The sequence below is a fragment of the Sphaerodactylus townsendi genome, linkage group LG02 (genome assembly GCF_021028975.2).
Source record: "Sphaerodactylus townsendi isolate TG3544 linkage group LG02, MPM_Stown_v2.3, whole genome shotgun sequence".
Classification (NCBI taxonomy): Eukaryota; Metazoa; Chordata; class Lepidosauria; order Squamata; family Sphaerodactylidae; genus Sphaerodactylus; species Sphaerodactylus townsendi.
Window position 1 is genome coordinate 4,616,794 of NC_059426.1, and position 12,159 is coordinate 4,628,952.

Below are 12,159 nucleotides of genomic sequence, written 5' to 3' on the forward strand. Positions count from 1 at the left end.
TGCCGAGAGACTTCAGAGTGGGCCGGGAGCAGGTGGCCACATGAGAACCCCTGACTTGTTTACTTTGGCTTTAGACATGTAGTAACTTCCTTATCCTTTGGGCCGGCCAGCACCTAGTCTTATCTTTGGTTTGGCTTTGGTGATTCCACACTGCTTGGAAAGCTGTTAGTGATTTAATTCTGTTGGGATCCCGAGGGTTGGGGGTGGGAGAGATGTTTGGGAAAGAGATATTAACCACAAAATGCTGTAGGGCAGGGGTCCACAACCTTTGGCTCTCCAGATGTTCATTGGCCATGCTGGCAGGGGTTGATGGGAATTGTAGTCCACAAACATTTGGAGAGCCACAGGTTGCAGACCCCTGCTGTAGGGGAACTCAGTTCCAGCTACAGCTTTCCTTCCAAAAGGAAGCTAAAAAGTCTGATTGCATGTTGTTCGTATATCCTGTCAATTAACCAGCTTCTGAGCCCCAGTCTGGCTATTGCAGGGATTGACAGATCTTGACGCAGAGTCAGTCCTTGGGTGGGAGAGCACCAAGGATGTCCAGGCATGCAATGGCACAACACCTCCATTCATCTCTTGCCCTGAAAACTTTCCACTTCATCCTCACACACCTCACTCTGCCCTCCCTCACATCCAACCACCACTTACCCACTTCCTCACCCATATTCACCACAGCTCTCTTTTGCTAAAAGTGAGCTGAAGTTTGCCTTTTTCTTCTAAGAAAATCCGCGCGGTGGGGGCAAACCAACACTACTGGCTCCGCTTCTTTTCCACATGGCCCTTTAAGAACCCAGGGAGCTGGCCTCGATCTGAGCGCCTCACCATCCTGCCTCTGCTGCCTGACTGGGCTAGCTTCCTTGCCCCAGTTCTGCCTTACCCAAGCCAGGACTGTGCGTGTCAACCAGCATCATGGACAGCGGGATTCGCACTCTGGACAGTTCCGTTGTGGAATGGAAAGGGTTACCTTATACTAATAAAGACAAGACACCACCATATAATAATGTGAATTGAAAAGGGAAAGAGGGATTCCATTTGACCACCCCAAAAGGCTATGCTGGGGATCATTGGACCTGCATGGACATCTGTGTGGGTTGCAGACTGTGATGAGAAGGACAATCGCCACAGCAACGCGTGGCTGGGCCCCGCTAGTATTTTTATACTTTTATAATTAACGACCCTGTATGCATTTTCTTGACTTTTTGGTCAAGTTAATCCAAATGTTACAAGCCTATAGGGTTTCAGAATTCACAGCCCTTTCAACGCACACACACAGCATAATGTCAGAACTTGGAAAGTAAAGTGTACCATTTGCTGCACTCATGAGTCCTTGCAGAGTCCTTGCAGAGATGTGAAATCAAGATAATTACATGCAGGTGCAGAAGGAATGCACGTTGCCTGGCAACAAGCCGTGAAAGTATAAAGTCATGAAGGTCTTGTTAGTGCGCGTGGTGGTATAGCATTGCTGTGTGAAGAGTTCTGTAGTTGGTCTGAGAGAAGGCAACTGCTCGTCCAGTGTGCGTTTGTTTTCTGAAGCAACAAGATTAAAAAAAGCCTTCCGGCTGGAAAGAAAACAACTGTCTCTTCCTTGTGTTGTCTTGCCTGACTTGGGTTGGTGAGCTGTGGGAATGCGCTGACACATAATGCAAGCAATAAGCAAATTTCTAGGACTTATGCTGCAATCCTAGGCTGAGTTATCGCAGTCAAAAGCCACTGAAATCAATGGCTTCAGACTGGAGAACTGAGTGGGCTTACACTGTTACAAACTCTGATCTTGGCAGGGAATGGGAGCGGGGTGGGGAAACACGAAAGCAAGAAAACATGGAATTCAGGTATCCATTTTGGCTCTACCTGTAACTATTCACTCCCAGAGCCTCCAAATCCTTCAGCAATGAGCTTGTCTGCTCTTCCACAACTCTCATCCTCTGGTTCAGGACCTCAAAGGTTTCAGGAGCCGTCGCATTGACGTTCACAGGGGTAATGATTGGCCTGGCCATCTCGGAGTTCAGCAGCCAGCAAGTTAACTGCAAAAAAGCGGCACAAGGGTTTCAAAAACCTACCACAGCAGCCAGGGTAGAGATGGTGAAAGAAGAAAAGACATGTCCATCAAAATTTGGCCCCTGCAAATCACTCATCACAGAAGCCAGAGGCAGAATTACATTACAAACCGGTTATTCGTTTAACAGGCTTGGCTGTCCTCCTTCTCCAAGAATCCTGGAGGTGCTGAGAAATCTCTAGTAACAATTCCTAACCCTGCTCCCCAGTCCCAGATCTTCTGCGGTGTCAGGAATGAGTGCTAAACCAGTTTTATAGAGCAGGCCTGCTCAAGAAGATGATGAAAAGGCAACCCTTCCATTCTTCAGGAAACAGAGGTCAATGGAACAGTTTTATTTATCTATTTAAAACATTTATCAGCTGCCTTTCTCCCTCGCGGAACCCATGGCTAGTTTCCATATAAATAAAACAATTATTTTAAAAATACAATTTAAAAAAAAAATCAAGTTAAACTTCCACTGTGCTCTGTGAGCTACAGTGAAGACAACATGATATGGAAGGAGATCATGCTAGATTTTATTTCTTTCTTTATTGAGTGCATTTTTATCCCATTCTTCATCCAGGGAGGTCAGGACACCAGATATCTTTTACAACAACAACAAACATTTTTGTATAAAACATACACAACCCAGTCTTTTAGTTCCAAAACCATCTAGCATTTGGGAGATCCCAGACCCCAGTGTTCATTATTACATTGTCAGTCTTGGGTAGTACAAAGAAGGTGCAGAAATACCATAATCTCTTTGCACCTCGCAGCTAATAAACCTTCTTAGCTGTTTTGCAGAAAGTACAGTGAAAGGCAATTAAAGTCCTATGTACCCACACTGAGGCTGGCTTTAAAGTAAACCTACATCAGAGCTGGTCACAAAATTACTACTTTTTTAACCACAGAACATGTAAGCAGAAAAAAGTTACACCGTGAAAACACCGAAGCCTGATCAAGGAAACTGACGGGGCGCACAGACAAGAACTCTTTCCTTGTTCAGCGTTCAACGAGTTTCCCGGCAGATATTGAGAAACCTCTGCCAGCCAGAAAACAATCTGTAAAACCCGCCAGTTCTCCAGAACTCTTCATCTTCTATAGTTTTTTTTACATTATTTTTTTAAAAAATGTTAAGAAGAGTTTTGGAGATCTTGCAAGTCTGCAGGCTGGAAGAAGTCTGAAACCTCTTATTCAAAGAGTTACTTGGGTGCTGTGTGGTTTCCGGGCTGTATGGCCGTGTTCCAGCAGCATTCTCTCCTGACGTTTTGCCTGCATCTGTGGCTGGCATCTTCAGAGGATCTGATGTTGGGAAAGCAAGTGGAGTATATATACCTGTTGGAGTGTCCAGGGTGGGTGAAGAAACATTGTCTGTGAGTAACAAAGAAGACAACCAGGTCAATAGTTGACGGCATCTGAATAGAAGTATGAGTAACAATGAAGTCTATAGCATGGGAGTAACAATGGAGATGCAGATTCACAGATGCAGGCGAAACGTCAGGAGAGAATGCTGCTAGAACACGGCCATACAGCCCGGAAACCACACAGCACCCAAGTGATTCCGGCTGTGAAAGCCTTCGACAATACAAAGAGTTACTGCTGGTCAGAAGAGAAGATGCAGGCTTTGAAACTCTCCAGAATTCTTCCTTGGACCAGCCGCCTTCAAAAACAAAGAAAGAAAAAGTAACAAGAATAAAGAAGTGGTTTAGAGAATTAAAAAGCTGGCACATCACTCGTTTACTGCCATGGCTATTTTAATGTATTGCCAGGTATTTCTCTCCCCGTTCTTCAATTTTTAAAAAACATCCAGATTGAAGAAGCCTTCTGGAGAATTTGAAAGCGACACAGATCAGTTGCCCCGGAGAAAATGGCTGCTTTGGAGGACAAGCTGTATGCATTACACTCCACTTACCAAACCCCAACCAGACTTCACACACACCCTGCCCAAATCTCCACGAATCTCCCAATCCAGAGTTGGCAACCCTACCTGTATTACACCCCTGTGTCCTTTGGGCCAGAGTTAATGAAAGGTATTTGGTGGCTTTTAATCTGAGACTTTGCTTTGGACCAGTGTGGCTATCTTGCACCTCAGCTGATCACAAAAGTTCACGCTGAGCTAGACAGACCCTGGTAGGGTTGACTGGTCCCACATGACCCAAGGTAGGACCACGTTGGGGGTGGAGGGTGAAGGGCAACAGATATATTTAGAATATATAATCCTGCCAACCAGAGAAACGAGCAGAAATGTGGATTGCATGGCACGTTAAATAAGAATAGTTATCTCTGAAAAGACCAGCCGTTTTACCTCAGAATAATAAACACGAAGATAATTTTAACTGAGAGAGAAAAATAAGAGAACTTTAACTGAGAGAGAAAAATAAACAGTATATACATATCAACAAAGTATCCCATATACTTCGTTACATTCACAGCTCATCGTCTGTTACAATTTGGTTGTAATAGTAAGCTTATACAGTATCTTAGTCAAAGCATTTTTTTACATAGCATTGGTTAGCAGTACACAGAGAAACCTCTTTTCTCTCAGTCAGTTAAGGAACAACAGGACTACCAACGGTTTTCAACTGTCACTTTTAGAATGTTAGTGCAGCTTCCCAGAATTCCATGCTGCTCTTGCTGCATGCAAACAAGGCTGGGAATTCCAACAGGGGGAGGCATAGGCTTACCAACTCCAGGCTGGGGAGCTCCTGGAGATGTGGGGCAGGAGCCTGGGGAGTGGAGGGATCTCAATGCCATAGAGTTCATCTTCCAAAGCAGCCATTTTCTCCAGGGGTGACTAATCTCTGTAATCTGGAGATGAGCTGTAATTCCAGGGGATCGCCAGGTCCCGCCTGGAGGCTGGCATCCCTAGGGGGTAGAGTTGGCAGATCCAGGCTGTGATTCCGCAGAACCCCACTTGGAGAAGCCGGCATCCCCCCCCCCATGACAGCCGCAGTGGGGCAGCCTTTAGAGCCACAGGTGTCAAACTCGTGGCCCTCCAGATGTTATGGACTACAGTTCCCATCATCCCCTGCCAGCATCATGCTGGCAGGGGATTATGGGAACTGTAGTCCATAACATCTGGAGGGCCACGAGTTTGACACCTGTGCTTTAGACGGTCAGCCGAGATCAAAACCCACTCTGCCACTAACGCCGGGGCCGGTCACGTGCTCTCAGCCCGACCTACCTCACAGGGTTGTTGTGGGGACGGAGTGGAGAAGGCTGACATGGCACACCCCGCGAGCTCGTCGGAAAAAGGGGATGCCAGGCGGGCAGGGACGGCCCTGCGAGCCCCTTTCCGCCCCACGCAGATCCAGCCCCCCGCCAGGGGCTGCCCCACTTACCCGCGAGGGCTCCGTGTCGGCCCCGTTTCCACGGAGCTCCTGCCCCACTTCAAACTGACCCGCTTCCCGCCCAGGCGCCGTTCCGCGCAGGCGCGCGCCCCTCCTCGTGATGCATCCTGGGACTCGTAGTCCTTTCCCGTCTTCCAGGGGAGTCGCGCCGAGGCACGCATGCGCAACCAGCACGGGTAGAAAATGAGGGCTAGGAGCTTTGGCTGGGGAGAGGGCACGAGTGAGTGTAGAAAACTGGTCCGACCGAGAGGGATGGGGGTTTTGTATTGTTTTTTTTACTCTTTGGAAGAACTCTGGAGTCAGAAAGCCAAAGAAGCCATAACAAGGCAACTGTTTTTCTTGCAGTGATTTGTTTTAGCTTTGGGGTGGACTCCATGGAAGCAAGATAGCAATATTACATGATGCAGAGCCTATTAAACAGTAATAGAAATAAAAAGAAAAGGGAAAAAGGAGAGAAATATGAAAAGAGAGAAAGGAAAGGAAAGATAGAGGAAAAGAGAAAGGACAGAAATGAAAGAAGAGAAGGAGAAAAGGAAAAGAAAGAAAGAGAAAAGGATGAAAAGAGTGGTATAAAAAGAGAAAGGACATGAAAAGAGAGAAAGGAGAGAAAGATGAAATAAGAGAAGGAAAAGAAGGAAAGAGAAAAAGATGAAAAGAGTAGTATAAAAAGAGAAGGAAAAGAAGGAAAGAGAAAAAGATGAAAAGAGTAGTATAAAAAGAGAAAGGACATGAAAAGAGAGAAAGGAGAGAAAGATGAAATAAGGGAAGGAGAGAAGGAAAAGAGGAAGATGGAAAGAGAAAAAGATGAAAAGAGAGAAGGATGAAAAGAGACAAAGAAGAAAAGATAGAGGAAAAGCGAAAGCATTCCCATTCCGATCCCAGCCGGATCTAGACCTGCGTCCCTTCTTCAAGAGGGTGGCACTCTGCTTTAATTCCTATCAAGCCATGGGAAGAGATTCCTTTAGATCTCAAACTCACTCAAAGGCTATTCAGAAGATTCAGGGCTGAGAGGTTGGGACAAAGAGATGCTTGGTTTTTTGGCCCTTGGAAGAGAAGCTCTTCCAGATGTTCCAGACCTGCCACGTCCTGTCTTGAATGACTCTCTATGGCCTTTTTGGCACACACCATTTATGAAGTTTCCAGCCCAGAAACAAGACATTTCCAGTGTGGAGTTTCACACTGTTTCCCCCGCTTTTGGTTTTGAAAATGTTCCCAAACAGCTTTTTCTCAATTGTTTCTGAAAACACTTTTACAGCGGTGATTTTTAAAAAACGCCTCCAAGCTGGCTTCCCTTGCAGTGCGGTCTTACGAAACATTTTATGTTTCCCGTCAAAAGGGCTGGCAGTTTTCAATACCCCTGTGCCATCAGCCAACTTTCCCCGTGGTGTCAGGGCCACATTTATTTTTTGTGCCCCTCACGTCATTCCTTTATCCCTTGCCTCTTCATTTTCATCATTTCATGCTTTTGGGGGTGGGGGTGGGTTGCTCTTTTGGATGGATCAACACAAGATCATTTAAATGGATCTACAAAGCATCAAAGCAACAAATAATCAAAGCATTGGTTGTTGTGAGTTTTCTGGGCTGTGTGGCCGTGGTCTGGTTGATTTGGTTCCTAATGTTTCGCCTGCATCTGTGGCTGGCATCTTCAGAGACTTCTCTCTGTGATACACCTCTGAAAAAGCCAGACTCAGATGTGGGCGAAACGTTAGAAACAAGATCTACCAGACCATGGCCACACAGCCCAGAAAACCCACAACAACCAGTTGAATCCGGCCGTGAAAGCCTTCAACAATACAAATCAAAGCATTGTTTCAGTGAATATGTTAAAAAACCTTCACAGCGGCAATGAAACATTGGGTAAAGGTGTGGGGGGGGGGTCGAAAACATTCTCAAAACATTCTAGTGACTTGTGCGGAAAAGGTCTATAAAACAGTAGTGGGGATTGACTGTTTTAATTTAAATGTTGTATATGATTGTTTTAAATGTTTGTATATGATTGTTGGACACCGCCCTGAGCCCTCCAGGGGAGGGCAGTATACAAATTCAAATAAATAAATAAATAGTTTCTTACACATTTATTGGTTGGAAGCTTTTAACTGAAGGAAGAATTAGGTTTAGTGCAATTTTACTTATTTCCTCTAGATGGCAGGAGAGAGCAACCAGGATCCCTAAGGGAGCTTCACTTACTCTACGGCTCATTCCGCACATGCAGAATAATGCACTTTCAAACTGCTTTCAGTGCTCTTTGAAGCTGCGCGGAATGGCAAAATCCACTTGCAAACAGTTGTGAAAGTGGTTTGAAAACGCATTATTTTGCGTGTGCGGAAGGGGCCTACAAGGCAGAATCTCTTGCTTTTACCTTACGCATGAGTAGGTATGGGTTGGGAAATTCATGGACATTTGGAGGTTGAGCTTGGAGAGAACAGGATTTGGTGAGGGAATGGACCTCAACAGGAATACGATGCCATGAAGTCCACCTCGAAGGGTGGATTCCTTCAATAGACCTGATTTCTGTAGTCAGGGAGATCAGTTGTAATTCCATTAGATCTCCAGGCCCCATCTGGAGGTTGGCAACTCTACTGATAAGCTGTAACCACTACACCACATCAACCCTTATGTAGCCCTTATATATTGGTAAATGAAGCAAAAATTCCCAGTGACCAGTACTCTCCCTCCCTAGGGAGCCAACTAGGGTTGTCAACTCTGGGGTGAAAAATTCCTGGAGATGCGGGGGTGGAGTTTATGGGAGGGTGGGATATGAGCAGGGCATAATGAGTATTCAGCTGGCATAATGCCAGAGTCCACCCGGCAGAGTGGCCATTTTCTCCAAGGGAACTGATCTCTGTAGTATGGAGAGCTCTTATGATTCCAGGAAATCTCCAGGCCCTAGGACCCAGAAACTCTCCCAGCAAGAAGAAGAAGAAGAAGAAGAAGAAGAAGAAGAAGAAGAAGAAGAAGAAGAAGAAGAAGAAGAAGAAGAAGAAGAAGAAGAAGAAGAAGAAGAAGAAGAAAGAGACCTCCTACCTCCTATGCCACTGCTGCACAGTAGTGAAACATACTGCAACAAAACTTTCCATGTTGGGCAATGTTGGGAGGAGTTAGGGAGTAGCCAATGGTGCCAATGTTATATGATTTCCCTCTTGTCTTTGCCCCTTTTGGATATAATGAAAGCCCCTTTTGTATTGAATTTATGATTTGCCTGCTGCTTGAGATTATATTCTAGTTGGTTTCTCCAGTTAGTTTAAAGCTCTGCTATTGTTAAGTTAGGAGATTCTTGCCTATAAGTATATGTGTTTATTCCTTAAGGTTTCCCTAATGTTTAAGTGTAAGAAAAGTTATTTTGATACTTGTGCTATTAGTAAAAGCAGTAGCCTATAGAGGTTGATATTAAGGGACAAGGAAGTCATCCCTGGAATGCAGCTTAGACCTGGTGGGCCACTGCGAGTAGCAGAGAGCTGGACTAGATGGACTTTGGTCTGATCCAGCTGGCTTGTTCTTATGTTCTTCTTATGTTCTTAACACCCAGCCAACTCCTTAGCGAGGACATGAAAATCAGTGGGGTTTAACAGCACTTAACATGGTTACCTACACTGCTTCCCCAAAACTAGGTCTTAGGTTTAATGCTAATAATTGAGCCCAGAGGCCCAGGCCAGCCAGGATATGTGGGATGGGGGGGACTCTGTTTATGTGTGCCCACAGAGAGGGCTCTGAGTGCCACCTCTGGCACCCGTGCCATAGGTTCGCCACCACTGATATATAGTTCATGGTCCAGTCTAGCCTGATTTTGCCTCAGAAGGTAAGCAGGGTCAGCCCCAGCTAGAATTTGAATGGGAGACCTCCAAGGAATTCCAGGCCCAAAGCAGGCAATGGTTTTGAAAACACTATGAAGTAGCCATAAGTCAGCTGTGACTTGTTGGTTAGAAGAAGAAAAAGAAAAGCTGAATGCCAACACAGTATCACGTGTGAAGAATATCAGTGGTTTCATCTGAGTGGGAGGGTTTTTTGTGCGACCAGACGGCCAACTTGGTACACCGGCCACCTACACAGCACTGAGAGAATGTGCCAATCTCTATGCAATGTGGGGAGCACATCAAATTCCCACATTTGTTCCTACTCCGAGGTACTTCCCACATCCCAACTGGCAACCATGCTGTGCAGGAAAGTGTAGTAAAGACGCAGCTTAAATAAATAGCAACATTCATAGTTGGGTAAAAAGTGACTTCTATATAGGTCAACAAATGTTTCAAAAGTGCTTTCATCATTTTCATTCAGCAACAGTCTTTGGCAAAGCAGCCTCGTTTTGAAAAGGCGTGCTATTAATTTTGCAACAAACGCTGTCAGATCAACCCGGCTTCCTTGTTTAGCTCTCCCTTACAAGAGCCGGTCGATATCAACTTTCCCCCCCTTGTTCTTCTGAGAAACTGCCTAGATGAAAGCAAGACATTCCACCGTAAGATAGCAGGTTAAAGTTTTGGAATATTTTTGTTTGTTTGTTTCATTTAAAGTGCGGCTTCTCCATTCACCACGCTGGAGAATCTGATCAAAGCATTCAGTTGCTAAGGAAAGCAATGTGTCTATTTTATGTAACAGACTTTATTGATTGGGAAAGCTTCCCCCCCCCCCTTATTCCCATCGGCCTTGATTTGTTGGTAAAAACAATAGGACCTCCTGAATTTAGACTTGTCCTGCAAGAGAGAGAGAGGCAGAAAGAGAAAGATTTGTCAGAGGTCAGGTTGTGAATGGGCATTACTCGGAATAGCCCTTTTCATGGCAAAGAATCTATTTCCGGGTATGACAAGCGCAGTTCCGAACTACTGCAACACTGGATAATAGTGTGGGGGATGTATTTGTCCCTTGCTTGCTACAAGTACCTTTTGGGGCCATTTTAGTCCAGAACACAGAACAGACGGTATCTGTCTACAAGCTGGTTTTCTTCCCCTCTGATATGGACACATAGTTTATGATGTTTTAAGCCATTGTATTTAATCATACAAGTTATATTAGAGTCATTCACTGGGTACCAAGCACTTCAAAAACTTACTTTCGTCGGAAGAATCGAAACTCATAGAGCAGCCTGACACTGAGCTTTGATTTGGGAAAACAGGGCCCCACCAAGGAGATAAGGAATTAGCAGAAGCTCACAAATACAGATAAGGGCGAAGTAAAACTGGGTTGATATAGCAACCAAGATCTCTGAACGGGGCAAGATGACATAAAGAATACACGCCCAATTGTGGAAAGCAAGGTGGGCTTTGGAGAGGAGTGGAGATTCAAATGGCAATGTGTACATATTCCAAATCTAGCCAATGGTCAGAAGACAAGGAGGGATGTTTGTAAGAGGGTATAAATTATGTTACACAAGCAACAGCCCCTTGAACCTCCTCCCTGTTGCTAACAGAGGAGAGCTCCCTCTTCTGCGCAGAATTGAATGAAAACAAATCTCTGATCACTGAAGAAGCTTTTGGATGGTTATTTTTGTAACCGGTCAGAGCTTTTGCTCTGTGGACAGGGCCTTTGCCCCTGTGCCTATCACCTCCTTCAGGGAAACAGAAATAATCCTGACAGATTCCTGTAATCAAGTTTGTTTCACAGTTGAAAATGATAGCCAGCCAAGCTCTGCTTTTGAGCTCAAGGGAATCTGGAATCTCAGACACGTTTGCAAAGAGATTTGAGGAACTTTCTGCTTTGCTGTCTGAGGGTGGGCCTATTCTGCACGAAACCCTTTCCCAATAATACGCACCACTCCATTTGCTGGGGTAATAAATTGGCCATAGCCATTTTATTGAGCAGAAGCGTGAGGCCAAGCATGGGTCTGGATCTGGTCATGCGGGTAACATGCTGAAGCTCTGCAGGGTGGGCGCCCACGTACCCGAGCTTCGCTCTTCTGTGGGGCTCTGCCGGGCGGCCGCTCCTGGCAAGAGGTGTTCCCCCTTTGGCCCTGTTTGGCAGGGCGGACGCCTCTTGCCATTGTCACCGTTCCCAAGGGGAAGGCGTAGCTCCCTAGCCCCCTTCCCCTTGCCCTTCCAGATCAATACCCATGCGCCAAACCGCCAGTGAATCAGGCTATGACAAAAGAAGCATGCATTGACACATAAGAAAAATTAAGGAGGGTGGGCAGGCAAATCGTCAGCTGGCGAGCACATGGCCGAGACAAAGGAGGGTGAGCTCTTTTAAAACCTTGCTTCGCCCCTCCTTTCCTCCGGTGATGCTAGTGTAACCTCAGCTTGTGGGTTCTGTGGGGCAGAACCTGGAATGAGTTTGCAACAAAAATTTTTAAAAACAAAATGGTTTACTTTCTTAATACATAACATATAACATCAACATTTAACATCACACTTCAAGGTCCTGTTCAGGTTGCATTTTCAAGTCCTTATATTTACAGTCTACTGATACTGCCAAGTCCAATTCTTCTTTGCAAGTGGGTTGGCTCCTGAAGACTCCAAGGGCTTGATGAACAGGATTCAACATGATGAAGGTTTCCAGGAGAACTCTCACCCATTACAACCACAAAAAAGAAGCCCTGAAACAACAAACTCCAACATTTACAACATAGCAAAAACAAACAACTACCTTCCCAGTAGTTCCCAACAACATTGCAGTTACCTTAACAAGGTGTTAAGGGCTTATAGAAATCAAGGTCCGAGTCTGGTAGTCTTGTCTCCTCCAACTACATGAGGTCTGCAGCCTCCTCCTGTTTTGGGTCTCCATCCCTTACTGGGTCAACCCATTCTGAGCATGGGGGTTACACTAGCCCTCCCCTTCCCTTTCCGCCCTCGT

The 12,159-nt window shown here is 45.6% G+C and overlaps 1 protein-coding gene across 1 annotated transcript in view; it reads right to left on the reverse strand.

Annotated features, from left to right (window-relative positions):
• Window positions 1-5,476, reverse strand: part of CCDC150 (coiled-coil domain containing 150) — a 68,236-nt gene extending 62,760 nt beyond the window's left edge. The window contains exons 1-2 of the mRNA XM_048483598.1: window positions 5,374-5,476; window positions 1,849-2,021 (exon numbers count right to left, since the gene is read on the reverse strand). Of these exons, the coding sequence (XP_048339555.1) occupies window positions 1,849-1,994 (146 nt within the window). The 5' untranslated portion in view covers window positions 1,995-2,021; window positions 5,374-5,476. The remainder of the gene's footprint in view (window positions 1-1,848; window positions 2,022-5,373) is intronic.
• Window positions 5,477-12,159: the final 6,683 nt, after the last annotated feature.